This window comes from Microtus oregoni, unplaced genomic scaffold (assembly GCF_018167655.1).
Source record: "Microtus oregoni isolate MIOR12 unplaced genomic scaffold, Mior012 000022F_ref0000154, whole genome shotgun sequence".
NCBI classification, from domain to species: Eukaryota; Metazoa; Chordata; class Mammalia; order Rodentia; family Cricetidae; genus Microtus; species Microtus oregoni.
In genome coordinates this window covers 9,353,952-9,374,813 of record NW_024543081.1, presented here as the reverse complement: position 1 = coordinate 9,374,813, position 20,862 = coordinate 9,353,952, and the positions used below count along the sequence as shown (strand labels likewise).

The 20,862-nt window shown below is 49.6% G+C and overlaps 1 protein-coding gene across 3 annotated transcripts; it reads left to right on the top strand.

Moving 5' to 3' along the window:
* The first annotated feature begins 460 nt into the window (after positions 1-460).
* Positions 461-20,808, top strand: Pnpla3 (patatin like phospholipase domain containing 3). 3 transcript variants are annotated; one of them, XM_041672268.1, is made up of 9 exons: positions 461-693; positions 3,507-3,739; positions 5,143-5,208; positions 6,428-6,637; positions 8,987-9,047; positions 12,062-12,244; positions 13,753-13,885; positions 17,389-17,493; positions 18,998-20,808. In XM_041672268.1, the coding sequence occupies exons 1-9, from the start codon at positions 507-509 to the stop codon at positions 19,068-19,070; spliced, it is 1,251 nt and encodes a 416-aa protein (XP_041528202.1). In that variant the 5' UTR covers positions 461-506; the 3' UTR covers positions 19,071-20,808. The 3 variants fall into 3 exon arrangements, with proteins under 3 accessions (XP_041528202.1, XP_041528201.1, XP_041528200.1); XM_041672267.1 differs by lacking the exon at positions 18,998-20,808 and adding an exon at positions 17,775-17,954; XM_041672266.1 differs by lacking the exon at positions 18,998-20,808 and adding an exon at positions 17,772-17,954.
* The last annotated feature ends 54 nt before the right edge of the window (positions 20,809-20,862 follow it).

Sequence of the window (20,862 nt, the reverse complement as noted above, 5' to 3'; positions counted from 1 at the left end):
ATGCATGCAAGCAGAATACTCAGGCACATGGGGGGAGGGGACCCCTTAGTATCTTTTTAACAAAGAAAGAAAATCTCCTACCTCTCTCTATGAATTGAAAACGTACAGAAAGCAAAATAAATAACTTCAGAAACAGAAAACCTGCGAGAAAATAAAGGAAACAATAATTCTTTTTTAGATAGTGCCATCTCCCTTGTAATAAAGGAAAGGAGAGAGTGTCTCGGGCATGCCACTCAGGACCTTAAAGAAAGAATGAAAAGAACCCCTTCTGTCCAGCAAGCACTCAAGCCTAGGGTTTGGGAAAGCCCACGAGGGCGGGGGCGGAGCAGGAGTCCTGTAAGCCCATTGGGCCTCCCTCTGGCTTATTTGCATGGTCTGAGTGGGGCGGGGCTTCGGGTGATGTCATCCAAGGACTGCCCGAGTTGCTGCCGCTCCCTAGGCTCAGAGCTGCAAACAGGGAGCGGAGCTGAAGCTGAGCTGCAGCGCCACCCTGAGCGTCAAGCACCATGTACGACCCAGAGCGCGGCTGGAGCCTGTCGTTCGCCGGCTGCGGTTTCCTGGGCTTCTACCACGTCGGGGCCACGCTGTGTCTGAGCGAGCGCGCCCCGCACCTCCTCCGCGATGCACGCACCTTCTTCGGTTGCTCGGCCGGTGCACTGCACGTGGTCACCTTCTTATGCAGTCTCCCTCTTGGTGCGTTCACGGCCACCACCCAGGCCCCGTGCGGGGTGGGGCTCTCCACCTGGGGAATAGGTGACACCTTCCGGGGAACCTGTCCAGATAGCTCTCATCCTTCCCGGTACCGTGGAGCCCGGCGTGGGATTTCCGAGGGTGGGAGGCAGAGGGCGCGCTATGCATCGGAGACGCTTGAGCATCTTCTTCCCGCTCCGGTGCCCTGGTTTGAAATGGGTCCTGCACCGGGGTCCTGCCAGCTGGGCCATCCCGGATCAGGAGAAAACAAGGTGCAGGTATCAATGCAGGGGGCGGGGTCCTCTGGTCCTGTCATCAGGGCAGCGAATGGTTTGTCCTGTGTGTCTCTGGCTAAGGTACCATGGTGGGTGCTGCCAGGGGGACAGAAGGTACCCAGACTTGAACACCTTTGGTGGCAGTTCAGCCCTCTGGTCGTCTTGAGAGGTGGCTGCTAGGGATGGGGTGCGTGGCTTAGGAAAGTGTTTGGAATCCTCCCTAGAGATTGGAATGGATTCCCAGACAGGCCCAGTTCCACCCTCTTTGGTCTTCACTGACCTGGGCCAAGCCGCCCCTCCCAGATCGATGTCACCGGCAGTGATATTCTGGGCATTTGAATTTTGGCCTAATTAAACATTTGGAGAGAAGGTGAGTTTACTTCTCTCACCCCCCAAACTATTAGAATGCAATGCCCTTCCCAGTGTCACAGCTGAATGCTTTTGAGGTTGTGGGCAGGGCCTAAGTGCCCCCCCCCCAGGGGGAGGAGCTGCTGACACCCAAAGGTCCCCAGGCAACATGATAATGCCCCTTATCAACCCTCATTGATCCGGACCTCTTTAACGCTTTACTCTTTGTTCAGCTGGCCACAGGCAGCCGGGAGTGACTTTGGCAGGCGCACGAAAGCCCCTGCTGGTGAGAGGAGCACTGTCATTGGATAGAATCAGTGAGCAGACCCTGAGCTGATGGGACTCAGGGATTAGAAGACAAGCACGTCTGGCTGTGTGCCTGCTTGAGGTCTTCCCCAGTGAGGGAGGGAGATAGGAGCAAAGGTCAGAGAGAGTGGCCTCTGGGAAGGCTTGACCAGCCTAATGGCCATTGCACTGGGCTTCAGCACTGACCAAAGGCATTTCTTACACGGAGTCCTCTGGACCCCTGTATGAGTGGATGATTATTGAGACAAGGTTTAAATGCATTGACCCCAGGAATCTAAAGTGTATCCACTTTCATATAGAGCAGTGTTTCTCAAACTGTGGGTGCAACCCCTTGGGGGATCAAACGATGATTTCACAGGGGTCGCCTAAGACCATCAGAAAATACAGATACTTCCATTATAATTTATAACAGCAAAATTACAGTTATGAAGTAGCAAAGGAAATAATTTTATGGTTTGGGGTCACAACATGAGGAACGGTATTAAGAGTTTGTAGCATTAAGGAAGGTTGAGAACCCCTGGTACAGTGGTGTTAACAGGGACAGCCTATGGCTGTCCTATCAGGTCACAGAGAGGCCAGAGGTACAGGTTACCTCTGGTGGGGGCTGCTGAGGTACATTGCCCAGGGCTGTGACAGGCATGGGCCCTTGGGGCACCTGAGTGTTGGCTAGACTTGGCAGAGGAGGTGGTAGGATCTGCCAGTCCATGTGTAAGTTCACTCAAGCCAGGCTCAGCAAGCGGGTAGGGTTTGCTGGGAGACAGGGTTAGAGCTGGATCAGAGCAGCCTGTCTGTCTTTGTGGAGTTCAGGATTTGTGCTGCTTGGGGCTAGAAGAGGTGGTTGTGGTACCAGGATAGAGTGGATTGGCCAGAGAGCACTGGGCTGGAGAGTGAGGGCAGATGAAACGCAAATACGCCATGCACGCGCTGTGCAATCTGGGAATTCTGGGCTTAGAGGCTCCCGTGGAGACTAGCCACTTAAGCAGCCTTTTCTGAGGTGAGCATTTTATAGATGTTATTTTACTCAGTCCTTTCTCTCTCTGAAAGCAAGTAAATTTTACTTTTGTTGAAAAAGGCAGTCTAGTGGCTGGAGAGACGGCTCAGTGGTTAAGATGGCTTACTGCTCTTGCAAAGGACTCAGGTTCAGTTCCCAGCATACACTTGGCAATTTACAGTCACCTGTATGTAACTCTAGGCCCTGAGAATGTGACACTCTTCTTCTGGCCTCTGTGGACTCCTCCTGCACACATGTGCACATAAGCTCATGCACACACATGCATATAAATAAATTAATCTTTAATTTTTTTCTTTTTCTTTTCTTTTTTTTCTTTTTGGTTTTCGAGATAGGGTTTCTCTGTAGCTTTGGAGCCTTTCCTGGAACTAGCTCTTGTAGACCAGGCTGGCCTGGAACTCACAGAGATCCGCCTGCCTCTGCCTCCCGAGTGCTGGGATTAAAGGCGTGTGCCGCCACTGCCTGGCTAATCTTTAAATATTTTAAAAGGCCATCTGAAGGATAGACGGGTGGCAGACGGCTTTCCTCAGTAAGGGGTGGAGTTGAGGATAACATTTAGGTCCAGGCCTGCGCTGTTTCTTCTGTACTAATGTTCAGTCCGTTTGTACCAAGGTTGGGGTGCTGATGTGTTGGTAGCTTGTGACTTTATGGACACACAGGTAGGAGTTCTCACATACATGAGCCACTGGAAGGCCTGGCTCAACACCATCCATGGAATACACACCACACGCCATTCAGGCCATTGTATATTTCTTACTTGCTCCAACTAAGTGTGTTTTATGGTATCTTAATTGGGACTAGCCACAGTCCGGGAGTTCTGTGTGGTTTCTGGTCTCCAATGTGACATTCTCTTCTGTGTGTTTGTCTTCTGTCCCCAGATCATATCATAGAGACCCTCATGGACCTTGTGCGGAAAGCCAGGAGCCGCAGCATCGGCTCCCTCCATCCCTCCTTCAACATTAACAAGTGCATCCGAGATGGGCTCCGGGAGAGCCTCCCAGACAACGTCCACCAGATCATTTCCGGCAGGGCTTGCATCTCGCTCACCAGGGTGTCGGATGGGGAGAATGTTCTTGTGTCTGATTTCCATTCCAAAGATGAAGTCGTGGATGTAAGTATAAGTCCTTTGCCTCTCTGGGTGTGGTCAAATGAAAAAGCAGTACAGGACTGTCGTCTCACTGGACTGGGGCCATACGAACGCTGTTCATCCGGTGAATTAGATGGAGCACCTGGAAGCCCTACTATGTCAGGCCTTTAATTCTCTTAATTTTTTCCAGAGCTGGGGATGGAAGATAGGTGTAGGCAGATTTTTTTGTCCTTCAGACAGCTCCCAAATAACAAAACAGAGACTTGTTATTAATTATAAAAGCTTGGCCTTTGCTTAGGCTTGTTTCTACCTAGCTCTTATGACTTAAATTAACCCATTTCTATTCATTTATGTGTTGTTGCATGACTCATGGCTTGTTACTCTTCTCCTGCATGTTCTGCTTCCTCTGCATCTGACTGGTGACTCTCTGCATCTTTGCCCTTCTTCTGAGCATCCTCTCTGCCCCTAAGATCTTGCCTAGCTATTGACTGTTCAGCTTTTTATTACACCAATCCAAGTGACAAGTCTTCACAGTGTACCAAAAAGATTATTCCACCAGATAAGGCCTTGGGCATATCAGACAAGTGTTCTACTGTGCAACTTTACCCTTTAAAAAGTTTCTCTTCCTCCTTCAAGACTCAGAAACTGTGCCCCACTCCCCAGCCTATAAATGTTATGCAGTGAAGCTGGGTTTTTTTTGAGTGAAGCTTCTCCAGGGTGGGACCATTCTTATTTGCCTCTAATCTCAAGATCAAGCAGAGAGAAGATAATTTACCATATCAAATGCCATGTTGGGCCATACACACACACAAATACATATATGTCTATATGTGTATGTATGTGTGTGTATGTATATACACATACATATAGACTTTTTATAGTTCTTGAATGAATAACTGCATTTGACTGAATGTGAGTCCCTATGAGGCTGCAAATGTGGCCAGCAACCCTTCATGTTTCTAGTTCTCCTCTTGAGTTTCTAGTCACTTCTAAATTGCCAGCTCTTATCTATTCTCAATGGACAGTATGCTGCCATCACAATGATTCTCAAAGTTTGGTATGCCGAACCACTGGGTCCATATGGCCTCTAAACTGTCTGCAGGAGAACCCTGAGAGAGGGCCCGGGTCTGTGCTTCCTGTAGCCCCTAGGCAAGATGCATGGTTACGGTGCCTTCTACCACCGAGTCAACAGTGTGGTCAGCCTGGGGTCAAGGACAGAAGATTGAAGTGTGCAGGCAAATGGTTATAAGAAGCCGGTATTGCTAAGATCCAAGGGCCACAAATACTAGTGTGAGTGGCATTCATTCACCCCAGTGTTAAAAAGCCTGTTGTGTGCAGCAAGCCTCTTACCTGTGCTGTCACTGGGGGGTATAGAAGGGCAAGGGAGGTGCTGGTCCTGTGACTGCCATGCCCCTTTGTCCTCACAGGCTCTGCTGTGCTCCTGTTTCATCCCTTTCTTCTCTGGTCTAATCCCCCCTTCCTTCCGAGGAGAGGTAAGTGTATATATGGGGGGGGGCGGGGTAGGAGTGGGGGTGCAGCTGAGTGTTCCAGGCCTCCTTTGCAGTGACCTGGGCTCGAGCACCCATGACTCTATCTAACTGCAGAGCTGGGATCTTCAGCCTGGAGGACAGAATCCATCCCAGGCCTTCCTATAGGATTGATCCAGACTCACACTCCAGGAATGTCTTTCACCTCCCCGTCTGCTGTCTGTTGGATACACTGGCCTAGCTCCCTTAATCTGCTCTTGAGCACCCTGGGGATCCTCTTGGTGGCCTAATTAAAGTGTAAGATGCTTAGGAATTAAATTACTCTTGAAGGTAGTTGGTTTGCAGGGGGAATATGGGATGGCTCTGTATTTCATCTTGTTAATCTTTTAGACAGGGTATAAGTGTGAATTTTCCTCCTAAGTACTGGGACTGAGAGGCAGGTGCCACCACACCCAAGAGAGGAAAAATCTACTTTTTTTTTGGAATATGTACTTTGTGGGCATAGCCCAGGACTGGGTTACTAGGGACCTTAGCCATTAAGCACATCTTGGATCCTGATATTGGTCCCCAGTCGTCTTGTGACATAATGTAGGCATATGATCTTCCCAGAACTAAGTGGAAGGGACCCAGAAGCATCTTGGTGACGTCCCGTGACTTTTTAGAATACTTCTCAGGAAGGAGGGTCAGGAGTTCAAGGTCAGTGTAGCTACCTAAGACTCTGTCACGAGCACAGTGACTTGCATAGGTAATCCCAGCAATTGGGAGACCGAGGCTGGAGGTACATGAGTTCAAGGCTCATCCCCTCTCCCTGAAAGAAAAGTGTTACAGGAAAACAGGTTTGATTAAATGCCTTGTTCTAGATCTCTTAAGCAGCAAAGGAAGTCTGGCTTTGAATTGTGGCCATGTGTCTCCTTTGAGGCAGGGTTCATATCACACTCTATCCCCAGGACATATAGCACCCCCAGTTTATATAGCCCCTTTATACACATGATAGCAACTCACCTATGGGTATCCACCTGGCTTTGGGATTTGCCAAGCACAGCATGGGGTGGATTCCCATCTCCACGTGTCTCTCTGCTGGCACTTTTGCACAGCGGGCATCCTATGCAACAATACACAGCGACCTTGAAAGCCAATACGAAGCCACTGAAAAAGTGGTTCCTAGGTCACCATTTCGGCTGCAGTGTCTCAGAAAACAGCATTATTTCTTCCCTCTTCCTTACAGCGGTATGTGGACGGAGGTGTGAGTGACAATGTTCCTCTGTTGGATGCCAAAACCACCATCACGGTGTCCCCTTTCTATGGCGAGCATGACATCTGCCCCAAAGTCAAGTCCACCAACTTCTTCCAGGTGAATGTCACCAACCTCAGTCTCCGCCTCTGTGCTAGGAACCTCCACCTGCTGACCAGAGCACTCTTCCCTCCTGATCTCAAGGTGAGTGAGGTGCTAGGGTGCTGCTCTCTGCTTCCCAGATAGCTGGGGACCCCTGTTAGTCCCTCCATAAGCAAACAGGACTAGACTGTGCCATGATGGTGACTCATAAAGGTTGCTGTCCTAGAGCTGGTTGGTCATCCCTCTGATGACAGCCTCCACTGGGGATCACATGGACTGACCCAGAGTTCAGACTCCACTTCCAGGAATTAGGGTCTAAAAAGTCAGGGGTGGGGGATGGTGTCTAAGTTTTTTTTTTTCTATTATTGTGATTTAAAAAATCCTGACAAGATCAGGTTTTCTGAAACAATTCATTTAGGGAAGTCATGCGGCAGCATCTTAAAGCAGTTGTTCACATTAAGTCCACCCACAATCAGGAAACAGAGTTGTTGCAAGGAACCACTTGTTTGTCCCAGCTGCCCAGAACCAAAATAATCACACAGAAACTGTATTAATTAAATCACTGCTTGACTTTTTTGTTTTGTTTTGTTTTGTTTTGTTTTTAAAGACAGGGTTTCTCTGTGACTTTGGAGCCTGTCCTGGAACTAGATCTTGTAGACCAGGCTGGCCTGGAACTCACAGAGATCCACCTGCCTCTGCCTCCGGAGTGCTGGGATTAAAGGCGTGCACCGCCACCGCCCGGCAGCTCTAGCTTCTTATTGGCTAACTCTTATATTAATTTAACCCATTTCTAGTGATGAATGTGTGCTGCCGCCCAGCTTCCTTTCCACTTATAAATTCTAGGATCCCAGCCTAGGGTGTGGTGCCACCCACAGTGGGCATGCCTTTCTACCTCAATTAACACAGTCACTATAAACCTTTCCAGAGGTCTTGAGTTCAATTCCCAGCAACATGGTGCCTCACAACCATCTGTAATGATATCTTCTGGCCTGCAGGGACACACGCAGGCAGAACACTATATACATAGTAAATAAATAAATCTTTAAAGAAAAAACCCACAGACATACTCAGAAGCCCATCTCCTGGGTGACTCTTGATTCTGTCAAGTTGACAATTGGCACTACCCACAGTAGGGTAGGTGGGGTCGTACATACCTGTATCCCATCACCCAGAAGACTGGGGCAGGAGAATGGAAACCTTGAGATCAGTCTGGGATATCTAAAAAGACCCTTCCTTTAAAAAAAAAAGAAGAGGGCTGAAGAGAATGGCCTAGAGGTGAAGAATGTACTTCTGTGGTTCTCGTACAGGACCTAACATTGACTCCTGACACTCACATCAGGCCCACAACTGCCTGTAACTCTAGCACCATGGAACCCAATGCCTCTGGCTTCTGTGAGCATCTGTATCACGTGAACATACCTACATACATAATTAAAAACTAAAAATGAATCTTAAAAACAGACTCACAAGCAAGGCATGGTGATGAGCTCCTTTAATCCCAGCTCTCGGGAGGCAGAAGCAGGTGAATCTCTGTGAGTTTAAGCCCTGCTTGGCCTACATGTGGAATTCTAAAACCTCTAGAGCTACAGAGAGAGACCCTGCCAAAAAAAACAAAAAAACACCATGGGACCTCAAGATGACTCAGTGTGTAAAGGTGATTGCTGGCAAGCATGAAGATTGAATTCATTCCTGAAAACCCATATGGCAAAAGAAAGAACCAACTCCTATAATTTGTCCCCTGACTTCCTTATGTATACGTGGACACACACACACACACACACACACACACACACACACAGACTGAATTTTAAAATGAAGCAGGGGCACTGACCCAGACATTTGGGTTTTCTTTTTTTGTGATGCTGAGGATGGAAGCAAGGCAAGGATCATCGCACTGAGCCACGTCCCCCAACCCTCACTGTTGGATTATGGATGAGGGCTCACAGCTGAGCCACGCCTTCTGACCTCACCCTCACTGGTGGGTTCCGGGCAAGAGCTACACTGCTGAGTCACACCCCCAATCCGGAACTTGTTTCCATTTTGGTTCCTAACGTGATTCTGATCTTCACCCTGGTAAAGAGCCACCACACTGAGAGCCCCCTTCTGACTGGTGTTTGAGTGCAGTGACCATGTAGCCGCAGGTCTCCGGAGAGAACCAGGCTGCATGTACCCACGTGGCTCACCAGGCATGATTCTCAGCCATGATTGTCCAGGGACACTTAGGGCAGTGCCATGTTGGCTAGAGTGACGGCTTAGCCCCAGCCCCAACCTGCCTTAAACACAGCTCCTGCTGGCAGAGTCTCTGTGGAGGGGACACATTGGCACTGAGACCTAGGGAAGCGCAGAGTCGGGTGGACCCTCTCAGGGGCCCTCTAAGCTTTGGATGTCTTTGGTCCTCAGAGGACATGGCAGTCATGGTCCCTGTGGTTCACCTGCCTGATTTGCTCACAGGTGGTGGGAGAGCTGTGCTTTCAAGGCTACCTGGATGCCTTCCGGTTCCTGGCTGAGAACGGTAGGTCCTGGCTGGGGTGACTGCAGAGTCCCTCAGTTCTGTCACCCATCCTCATGGCATTTCCCGGCATCTTTCTCTGCCAACCTCTCTCTCAGCTCTGTGGGATAGGATGCAGACTGGAGGGGAGAGACCAGCAGATCGGAAGCAACCATCCTGAGGCAGAGCTGGGATTTGAACCTGGGCAGCCTGATCCCAGCATAGGGCCCCTCCTCTGCAGGCAGCTTGTTTTTTTTTTTTTTCTTTGTGCTCTTTTATGAGTCTTTAGCATAATGGGCTCGGGTTTGACATGGTTTGGGAGCAGTTTCCAGATGAGGCCATCAGTTTCTGGTCCCCAGGCCATTATGGGTCCCGCCCACGGGATGAGTCTTCTTCTTAGCAGGCACCTGTACTTGAGTCATCCAAGCTCACCTGGGTGACCATGGATATGTAGTCACTCAGTGGAATGACATTTTGACATCAAAACTATCTTAGTTTACACAGGTATGTCCCATGGTCACACCGTAAGGAAAGCTGGTCTTTCTTTAAAAGAAAGAACATGTACCCTGTCATAAACTGGGCCAGTAACAGACCTGTCATCTCAGCTACTCAGGAGGTTAAAACAGGAGGATTACGGTTCAAGACCTACCCTGTTTGCCAAAGGAGTTCAAGGCCAGCCTGGGCCACTTAGTGAGACCCTGTCTCAAGAAATATAAAAAGGAATTTGTATTTATTTATTTATTGGTTTTTCGAGACAGGGTTTCTCAGTAGCTATGGAGCCAGTCCTGGAACTCTCTGTAGACCAGGCTGGCCTTGAACTCATAGAGATTTGCCTGCCTCTACTTCCCAAATGCTGGGATTAAAGTCATGTACCACCACCGCCCGGCAAGAAAATTTTTTTAAGAAAGAAAGAAAAAACTGGGGCCGGGACTCAGTGCCAGAGTTGCTTGCCTAGCAGATAGAAGTTACTGGGTTCAGTCCCTAAGCCCATCAGGAAAAGAAAGGAAGAGAAGGGAGGGGAGAAGAAAAAAAGAGAGAGAGAGTTGGAAGAACATTTGCCTGGTGTGTGTGGGTTTGAAGCACATTTGTGGAGACAGAGGAGATGGCACTTTTGTAAGGACAGATATGCACCCTTTCACTCAGAAGGCCACAGGGCTGTGACCAGAAGCCTCCACAGCCTTATGAGGAGGTGGTGAACCAGTGGGAAGAGCTACGCTTTAGGCTGACTCCTGAGGAATCATCAGGGACTGAACAAGGATGTTCTGGAGAATGTGGGCCCTAGAGGAACAGGAAAGCTTGGGAGTAGGGGTCGAGGTCTGTGGGTCCCAGAGATGGCGAGTGAAGGCCCATGTGGCTGGAGAGACACGGGGTGGGGACTGGAAGATGGACAAAGAGGACACAGGAAGAGTGGCATGTGGACTTGGGAGCAACTGGTACCCATAGCAACAAGGAGCCACTGAGGACTCCTAAAGCAAGAGTGGGGCAAGTCAGAGGAGAGCGGCAGTATAGTGAGAGAACCCAACATGTAGTACTTCACGCAGATACACGTACACACAGACATGCACACTCCCAAGGGGTTGGCTACTTTGTCCAAAATGCTACTTCATCTTGGGATCGAAAGATGATGATCTGGAAAAAAAAAAAGCCCCTCAAGGTGTTGCTTCTCAGTTAGGCTGTTGGCAAAGACCGACAGTCCCAGGGCTTAGGAGGCTAGGACAGAAAGAGTTCAATGTCAAGACCAGCCTGGCTTGCTATAGAGATTTGCATTGGCATGGATTTTGCTTTATTGATACAAATTTAAGGTCAATTTTGTTATACTGTGTATATGTATTTCTGCTCTTGATTAACGTATTGTGTTTGTCCAGCAAATTTAAAAATGTAATGTATAGTTAAGAAATATAGGTTAATAGATAATCATCTATAATAGTCAAGCTTGTAGTCATGTTAGTTAGATTTTCTAGATGTACAGAGATGTATTTCAAATGGATAGGCTTTCTTCAAACCTTTCAAAGACTACAGAATATGGCATTTAAAATGTTTAAGAACTTAGGACTTTTGATGACAATGAGATACTGAGATACATCTGCTCCTGACAGCACCAATTACTTTAAGAGGAAGATGGGCATCGAAGAGGCTCCTTACGGAGTTTGTTAGATGAACTGGACATGTAGGACCCACAGAGAAATGATTGCTGAACTTGCCTAAACGTCAGATGATCCTTCGGGGTTCCTGCTTCATGAAAGAGTCTGCTAGACATTCTACAGGACACAGAAAAAAGTGACTGACAAACCTCCAATACCAGTGGCACTGTCTTTGAAATTTCCTGCTTCGTGCAAAAGTCTGCCGGACACTATGGGCCTGTACTTTGGGTGACTGTCCAGGCAGCAAGATGTCTCTGTCAATTCTAGAGTTTTGGAAGTTGCTTTTAATACACTTCCTGTTTACTTAGGTAGTATTATATCCTTCCGGAGTCTTTGATGGAATTGAAGAATTTATAATTATAGTTTTCCTTAGTTATGATAAAAGATAAAGTAGATATAAATATTGTAACTGTAATTATTGCTTGATATATAGTGAGACCTTGACTCAAAGGAATGAGTCAAAAAGCATGAGACAGGGAGAAAGACAGACCAGGATTCGATATGGCTCTGCCTGCCTCTCAGTACATGGAAGTCATGTTGTGGAAGGGTGTCATCTTGGACACCAGACCAGCTCTGCCAAGTAGTGGCTGTGTGACTTTGGATGAGTCTCTGTGCTTGTGATTCCTCAGGCGACATGGAATTGATGATTCTCATGGCTGTTGAATGGCCACTGTGCTGTCATTCAGGGCCTGGAATGTAAAGTGCTCAGCCTGTGGGAGAAGAGTTATTTCTTCACTGTAGTGTTTGGCTCTGAAGCAGAGAGAATCCCACATAGCTAGAGCATGAGCGAGCGTGTGAGGCAGGGACTCCACTCCCATATGCCAGGCTGAGTGTGGTTTGGTAGATGACGACTGTCTCCCATCTCTGCCCTCATGCATATCTCCATGTTCCTTGCAGGCATCTGTAATGGGCCACAGCCCAGCCTGAGTCTGTCCTCAGAGGAGATGGAGCCGGAAGCCACACCTCTCTGCCTGGAAGACAGCAACCTTGTGGGGGACCAGCTGCCAGTCAGCCTGTGCCTTACAGCTGTGCCCTGGGATGACAGCATCAAGGAGACCCTGTCCCCCAAGCTCAGCACAGGTATTGCTGTACTGGGGCGGGGTGAGACCAGGGCATGCCAGGTGGCGTAAGCACCTGGGCTGCTTGCTGTGTGTGATGGGAAAAGGTGACATTTCTCCAGCATGTCCCTACTGCACAAACTGGCCACTGCCACCTGTCCCTGTACCTAGAATTCATGACCAGGAGGAACTCTGATCCAGTTGAGCCCAGTTTACTCACATGGGCTCCAGCCAGGCAGCCAGGCCCAGGCCCACCCTGCCAGGCTGCCTCCTTCCTCGTTCCAGCTCTGATCAGGGCCGTGGATATGAGGGAGGACCTGGGGTCCAGCCTGTCTCCCAACTCTTCGTTCAGAATGCCTTTGGGGTCCCTGCTGTCTACTTGTCTCTCCTTAGCTCCCTTTTTAGCTTAGCTCAACCACCATTTTTTTTTTTTTGGCCACCATGTGATCTATTTTATGTCATTGTCATTGTCTGCTGAGTAGGCAATGACATGTTCTAAATGTTTGTGTCCTTCAAAATTCCTATGCTGACAGCCTAATGTGGTATTGTCCTTAGGAGGTGAAGCCAGGTGACTCAGGAGTTCAGGGCAAGCCTCGGCTACATAGTGAGCTCTGAGTCAGCCTGGGCTACATGAGACCTTAGCTCAAGAACAAAAATGACTCTCATCCTGAAATCCATGCTCCCAGGGGAATGGTATTGGCAGGCAGGCACTGGGACCACTCCCTAGGGCAGAGCCTTCCAAATGAGATTGGTGCTGAAAAGAGGCCCAGTAAATACCCTCCAGTCCTTTGGCCCGCGGTGGTCTATCTATGACCTGGCTCTCACCGCACACCAGTGTCTGCTGGAGCTAATAATACTTGGTCTTCCAGTATCCAAATCTGTGAGGAGTCTGCGCTTGTTTCTAGAAGTTGCAGGGTAACTGTAGCATGTGACCATGGTCTGATCTGCCAAGTCACACAGCCTAGTCCTCAGACAGCTTCCAACCAGGCCCAGGAGAGACTGAGGCATGAACTGAACCCAGTGTCTGCCCTCCAGGCAGTAGCTGTTCAATGGGAGGTGTCAGGAGGTCATCAGGGGATAAAGGGTGAAGAGGCAGCTGAGGGGTGGAGTGTGGCCAAGGGTGGCTGGAAGCTATGTGTGCCCTCATCTGGAAATATGAGAGAGCCTTAGGCATAAATATGGGCCAGCAGAAGGGAGGTGGGAGGGAGAGATGGGCCTCTTCCCTTTGTTCTTTTCTCTCTGAGACCATCTCACTGTGGAGCCCACACTGGCCTAAAACTTGAAATCCTCCTGCTTCAGCTTCCCAAGTGCTGGGATTAGAAGCCTGAACCACCAGACTTGGCTAGAGTTTGACCTTTGCATCCATCACCTTTGCTGTGAGAGGAATGGCTCACAAACCTCAGTGTGTTCCATCTGAGCCCCTGCCAGTCCTTAGGCTCCAGGATGGTCTGACCCCTACAGACAGAGGGGCTTGGACGCTGGTATTCTCGCGAGCCATACAGATAGGAGGTTCCACATTGCCCTTTTCAGCTCTGAGTGAAGCGATTAAGGACAGGGATGGCTATCTGAGCAAAGCCTGCAACCTCCTGCCCATCAGGATCCTGTCATATCTCATGCTGCCCTGCACTCTGCCCGTGGAGTTGGCCATCGCTGTGGTCCACAGGTAAGCATCGAGGCATGGTGTGCCAGTTCAGGGAGCTGACGGCGGCTTTGGCCGAGGCTGGCTGTATGGGTTACAAGATGGAGCCCCTGGGAGAGGCCCTCTTACCTCCAGCCATGGGTATCTGCTGCATGGTGTAAGTTCTGAAGCCATCTGGAGGCTTCTGGAGCTGGCAATGGCCTTAACTAGTCCCTAGTTCAGCCACTCATCATCCCCTGGGGAAACTGAGGTAGGGAGAGGTGAGGCCACAACACTGCAGCCACTGAGCTGGTGAGTACGAAGGCCAGGTCTAGAAACAGATCCCGCTGTCCTTGGGCCTGTCTATAGAATCACACACAAACAGCATTGAGCTGAGAGCCCCACTCCCTCTGGTCATGGCTGGATGGTGTGAGTCAGTCAGCTGTTAGGAGACAGAAATGAGGTGGTCCTGGAACTTGTGAAGGGGGCTCCCATTCAAACAGCACAGCGAAAAGGCAGCTTGGCTCATTCATCAGACTGTTCTGGTTTAATACCTGGCTGCACCCCCTTTTCACAGCTGTGTGGCCCTGGACTAGTGAATGTACCCCTCAGCTTACCTCTGAAACAGGGAGAGACGAAACCATCTGGGGCAGAGGGTGATCAGGAGGCCCAGTGAGGTTCTGTGTGTGGCGTGTGCTCACATCCCTTACCTAAGAGTTTGACATGCCTTATCCATCGAGAGTTTGGATTTTCTGTTGTTGCTTTAGAATTCTGGGCTTTTGCATAGGCTTATAGTTAAGCAAGTTCAAACAGGTTAAAAAAAATCAGAAATGTTTTGAGCATCATGCCAATGCTAGAATGTTTCGGACTTTTATACTGGGCATGGTGGTACACACCTGTGGTCCAGTCCTCTGAATGGAGGCTGAGGCAGGAAGATCAGTAGTTCAAAACCACCCTGGGCCAGAGTTAGTCAAGGCTAGCTTGGCGTACATGTAGAGACTCTGTCCCCAAAACTGAGTGTTACTGGGCATGTAGCTCAGTGGTGGTGTGGATAGTTAGCATGATTCAATTCCCCAGTCCCAATCCCATGAGGCAGGAGGAGGGAGGGAAGAAGAGGGAGGAGAAAGGGAGGAAGAGGAGGGGGGACAGACGTGTTATCTGGAGGTTCTGGCTGTGCCATTTGCCTTGGCCCTCTCCTAGTGTCCTCGTCCTACCTCGACTGGTGCCTTGGCTTGTAGACCAGGCTGGCCTGGAACTCAGAGCCCCTCCTGCCTCTGCCCTCCAAGTGCTGGGATTACAGGTGTGTGCCACCCCAGCTGGACCTTGTCTCTTTTTCTTGGCATTCTCCCTTGCTTTGCTGGAGCAGAGCCTTACCGAATCCCTAAGGAGAGTGTTCTGCTGGCCTCCCGGAACCTCGCCTGTTTTCTGCGTCTGACTGCTGGGCAGCTGCTCACAGAGAGACCTGCAGGCACAGAGTCTGTCCTCTGAGACCTACGCCAGGCTTTCCTGGGATTGCTCAGGAGTCCACTTCCACCTAGTTCTCCTCTCTGCGGCTGAGTGGCTTTTGGTCTTTCTGCCCCTCCATGGCTAGTCTTTCACTTCACAGACGGTCACTTCCTCAGCCAAAGCTCGTCTCTTCTGTGATTTGGGGACTGGACCATCTGTAATTATGTCTGTAACTCCTTTTTCATGGCCATTTCTCCCCTTTCCCTGCAGCTCTGTGAGAGCTTTGCCTCTGGCTGGATTCTGGCCTTGAGAACCTTCTCTTTTTTACATTTTTCAAAGTTTTGACTTTTTGCCTCCAAGCTAAAGTCTTCTCAAATATACTTTCCAGTCCCATTCTCTGGGTTATTTTTTGTTTGGTTGGTTTGGTTTGTTGAAACAGGGTTTCTCTGTGTAGCCCTGACTGTCCTGGAACTTACTCTGTAGACTAGGCTGGCCTTAAACTCAGAGATCTGTCTGTGTCTGCCTCCTGAGTGCTGGGATTAAAGATGTGCACCACCACTGTGAGCATTCTTGGTGTGTGTGTGTGTGTGTGTGTGTGTGTGTGTGTGTGTGTTGGGAAAAGGGTATGGAGGGGCATGTCTGTGTCAGTAAGTGCAAATGTATGTGGGGGTGGCGTGTCTGTATGTTGGGGGATATTTTTACATTTTTTTTATTGTCTTATGTGTTGATTTTATGTGTGTGCACGTGTGCATCTGTGTGAGCACTCATGAGGGCCGTAGCCTGTGTGTGGCGGCCAGACAACAACCTTTTGAAGTTGGTTCTCTCCTTCCATTTTGTGGGTCCTGGAAATCAAACTCCAGGTTTCAAACCGGGCCAAAAACATCTTCACCCTGTGAACCATTTCTCTGCCCCATGTGTCCACACTTCCGAGCCAGAATTTTAAATCCGTAGCCCAAACTGACCTGGACTTACAGTGTAGACCAGACTGACCTTAAACTCAAGTCAAACCTCCTGCCTCAGCCTCTCATGTGCAAGGTGTCAGGCATGATTCACCGCCTCCCACCCATGTTCTTGGTCACTAGCACAGCTTCCAGGCTGTGGCTAGTGCTGATCCAGCTCACTGCTGCAGGAGACACGTTCTCCCTGGACTACCCTGCTGCCCTTCCTGGATGCTTGCATAAGCCACCAAGTTTCACGGTTCTACCGGTGCTCTTCAGTGTCTGGCTTCCTCCCGTCTGGCTGAGGTTACCCAGTCTCTCCGTTGTTGTGTCAGCCGCTCACACTCGCCGCGCAGCTTCTTAGGAAGCTAAAAAGCCCAAGGGGTCTAGGCCAGACTGGCAAGAGAACAAAACCCTGTCTGAAAAGAAATAAATGTATCCCAGCCTGCCTCCCTGCTTCTCTCCACGGCAAACCCGCCACTTGCATAGGTCTGCTCCGGATAGGACACGCAGCCAGCTAGTCTTGTGTGCATCCCCTGTATTCCCATCTTAGCACCCTGCACCAATCCAACCTCTAATTTCTCCATCAAAATCCCCGGGCAGCTTAACTGATTCAGTGTCCTCTATGGAGTCAGCCTCCTGCTTTGGGCTGGCACTGACAAGCAACCTGCCTCTTGCCAGAGCCTACCAATGTTTTTGGTCCCCGTGGTACTACCCTTGGATTCGTAGTGGCAATGCACAGCTGGCCTCGGTGGAGAGCCTAGGCCTTGGCCAGCACTTGCCATCAACCCTTGAGAAATTATGTTGACTGACCTCACAGAGCTGAGGCGTTCCCCATTCATTCCCAGGAGCTTTCTGAAACCCTGAATGACCTGGTTCGTTTTAGGGGTTTTAGAAGGTTCACTGTTGTAATAGCAGCCTAGATCTGCCTTAGGGAGCTTATCGGATCAGGGTCAGAAGTGACACTAACAGCTCATGTGGATAAAGGCTACTGTTGGGAGATGGCTGCATTTTATTGACTTTTCTTCTGGTTTATCTCCAAGCTGATACAGTGAACCCGTGTGTGTGTGTGTGTGTGTGTGTGTGTGTGTGTGTGTGGTATGTGTGCATGCGTGTTTATATGTGCAGTACACATGCACAATGTCATTGGCTTCCTTCCCACAGGTTGGTGATATGGCTCCCTGACATCCCTGATGATATCCAGTGGCTACAGTGGGCAACATCCCAAGTGTATGCCCGCATGACGACATGTCTGCTCCCCTCCACCAGGTAAATAATTTGGCCTAGGGTATGTGGGCCAAATGGGTATCCCTGTTGATCTCAAGCTTGGGTCGTGACTTCCCTAAGAAGTCAGGCTCAGCCACCTGTCCCTCACAGGACAATTAGAGTACTAGTAAAAAACAGAGAAAGGAGATTTATTCACAAATCAAGAGATTTAAGCTTAAACAGAGGTATGCTAAGTAGTCCTCGTCACAGTGTGGCCCTGCCCACCCTTGTCTGGGCTCCAGGCTTTCCTCCAAGGTTCAGGCCAGGCTTTCTCTCCTCAGCAGGAGCCTCCTGGGGAAATCCCAGTTCCTTGGCCTCAACTGTTTCAAAGGTCTGAGAGCCAAAGGGAGGGACCCAACTATCTCCTCAGAGTGCCTTCTCTCCTGCCAGAATCACTGCAAGGTTTGTGCTCAGGCCACACACAACAGTCTGGGAACATCTGACTCAGTGTCAAGACAGTGACGAGGAGGATCCTGAGGGCGACCCTGAGTCCACCAGAAATCCCGAGGCTGATTGTATTACAGTAAAATATAAATAAACATCGCCAGCATACATTGAAAAAAAAAAAAAAAAGAAATCCCGAGGCTGTGGAGGGAGAGGAATGGGAGGGTGGGAACAAAGAAGAGGAGTTGTGGACTCGGGGCACAGGGGAGATTAGGTATTGAGCAGCACTGTTCTGCCTGTGGGCAGGAACCCTGGACAGCCTGGCATGAAGAAGGGGGAGCTTGGAGAGGGTGGCAGTTCCAGTGACTCATGGGAAGTGGTCCAGGAGGAGGTAGGGACAGCATGTTCCTGTGGAAGAAGTCCATGGTTCAGCTGAGGGCTTGTTGATGGGTGAAGCTGTGGCTCTCCACTGGGGGTGTTTAGGCAGTGGAGAAAGACACAGGCTTAGGGGATGGGGACTGTCACCTCAGCACTGAAGGCAGGAAGAAACTGTAGCTCTGGGCTGCACCCCTGCAACGACCAAGTATGTGATGATGGCTCAGTGACTGGCACCACCCTCCCTGCACCTGTTAGGTTTGGGGTGAGGAGTTCAAGAGGACACTGGGCTAGATTATTGGGGATAGCTTATTAGAAGCGTTATTAGTGCCATGGACAGACAGATGGACAGAGAGGCAACGGTGTGGTGGGGCTTCCAGGCAGCTCAGGCCCCAGCACCAGAGATAGACAACATGGGGGCATCTTTGAAAAGGCTCAGTCCACATGGCAGAGGAGGGAACCCCTTCTTAGACCTGTTGAAGCTGAGGGAGGTTCACAGTAAGAAGGTGCAGCCAGGCTCTTTGACTGGCAGGCAGGAGGCAGGAAGGGGGTGGGGAGGATTGACACGCCTTTGATGATGGAGTCTCACTTCTCAGGTAGAGTATCGTGCACAGTGTCCCGGGAGGTTCCTGGGAGGATCTGTGAGGAGACCTGGGCAGAGGCTGAGTTCTAACCACATTCCTACAGAACTGAAGACCGGAGAGCCTTGGGGAAGGGCCTCCAACCTTACTTCCTTCTTTCCGTTCAGATCCCGAGCACTCAAGAGTGAGCAGCAAACATGCAAGCATGGACATCACCCATTGCTACACAAGTCCCAGTGAGGCTCTGCTTGTTTGTAAATTGCTGGCCTCCTGGCTTCCTATGAACTTGGACACTCTCCCTGTGGGAGGGTCCAGGAGGGGCCCGAGCTGAGGCCACCCTGCCTTCCACACCAAGCCCAGCCTGACCATCAGCTGAAGCACAATGTCTGGATGGTGGGTGGTGGTGGGGGGGGACTATATTCTCTGTTTGGTAGTGGGAAGGGTTCTGCTACTTTTGGAGGCATCTATGAAATCACTCTCCGGGAGCTAAGCCCCTGTGCAGCTGCCCCTGGGTGCTGTGCCGTAACCTCACGTCTGTGACCCCAAAACCACAGAATCTGGGCTAAGTTGGTAGTTTATAGACACCAAAGATGATGATTTGGTCTTTAGGAAGCTACTTTGGTCTGGGTGAAGTCTGCTGCTTGAGAGCTAACCCGGAGAGGAAGCTCCAGTCTCTCAGCCTGTGAATGGTGGGGATGACAAGGCAAGCCACGTTTGGAAACAGGAATCCAAGCTGGTCATTCTCATAAGGAAAATTGTTCAGAAGTGTGATGGATGGGGTGTGGCTGTCCCTGAAAAGGGCCTGCCAGTTGAGGGTCAGACAAGGTAACTTATTACATTCAAGGACATTGTTGGCTCTTACTAAAATAGTTTATAGGGAATTTTATATGAGCACACCGGGAATGTGTAGTGAGCTACATGGATGGTCAGTGAGCTGTGAATAGAATTAACCTTAAAATCTCTTGTATGTGGGGGCAAAACAACACAGGTAGGCAGCACAGTGGACCTCTGCCTCCTCACCCTCAATTTGAATCTGGCCTGTTTTCTCCAGTGTCTCCAAATCTCTGTACTGTCATCAATTATCACTGCCTCTCTCTGTTTCCGTCTTCTCCACGGGCCTTAATGGGGAGAGGCAGCCACTTTTCTCAGGTGAATGTATACAGCTGTGGATGTGATGTGTTTCCTGTAATTCACACATTAGATTAGAACATAGAAAACAAAAGCCTCAACAAGGACCTGCTCATACTCCTGAGCACTGGCAGTGAGTGAGGTTCATGTCTCCCGGAGTCCTCGTGAGCTCCAGGTTCACACACACACTTCAGGAGGAATCCTCACACCCTGGTGCACATAATCTTAGCAGGTTGATCCTGATTGAATAGGAGATGACTCTGGGGGGAGAGAATGTGGTTCCAGAGAGAAAGCTTCGAGGCTACACAGAAGAAAAAAAAAAGACTGTCTCGTGGAGAAAACAAACCGGAGTGGGGATGTAGCTCAGTTATTGAGTGCTTGTCTAGCACACTGAAGCTCTGAGTTCAGTCTCGGCACCATATAAACTGTGGTGTGACTAGCAAGCGTATGCCTGTAATTCCAGATCTCAAGCAGTAGAGCAAGAGGATCAGAAGTTCCAAGTCATCCTTGGCTAAATGAGACCCTGCCTCAAAAACAAACACAAAGAAATGGCAGGAGCTTCTCATTAGCAGGGAAGAATATTCCTGCCACCCTATCAAATACAATTTCTGCTGGTGTGGAGCACTGTCGGGAACACCTGGAGGGGAAAAGTTAATACCAGGGAGCAACTTCCTGAACCTGCTAATCAGGTCGCAAAGCTGGTTCACTTGTTAAAAGCCAAGCATGGGTGTCTATGCAAATGGTGTGTCCACAGAAAGACTGAACGCATACATCAAAAGTACCCACAACTGTCAAGGGAAAAAGGTTCATAATCAATGTGAAAAAAAAAACAATAAATATGATCTTTTAAAAACGCATTTCCAGTCTCTTCCTCTCTCATCCTACTGTCAAAAGTGCTGTGCGA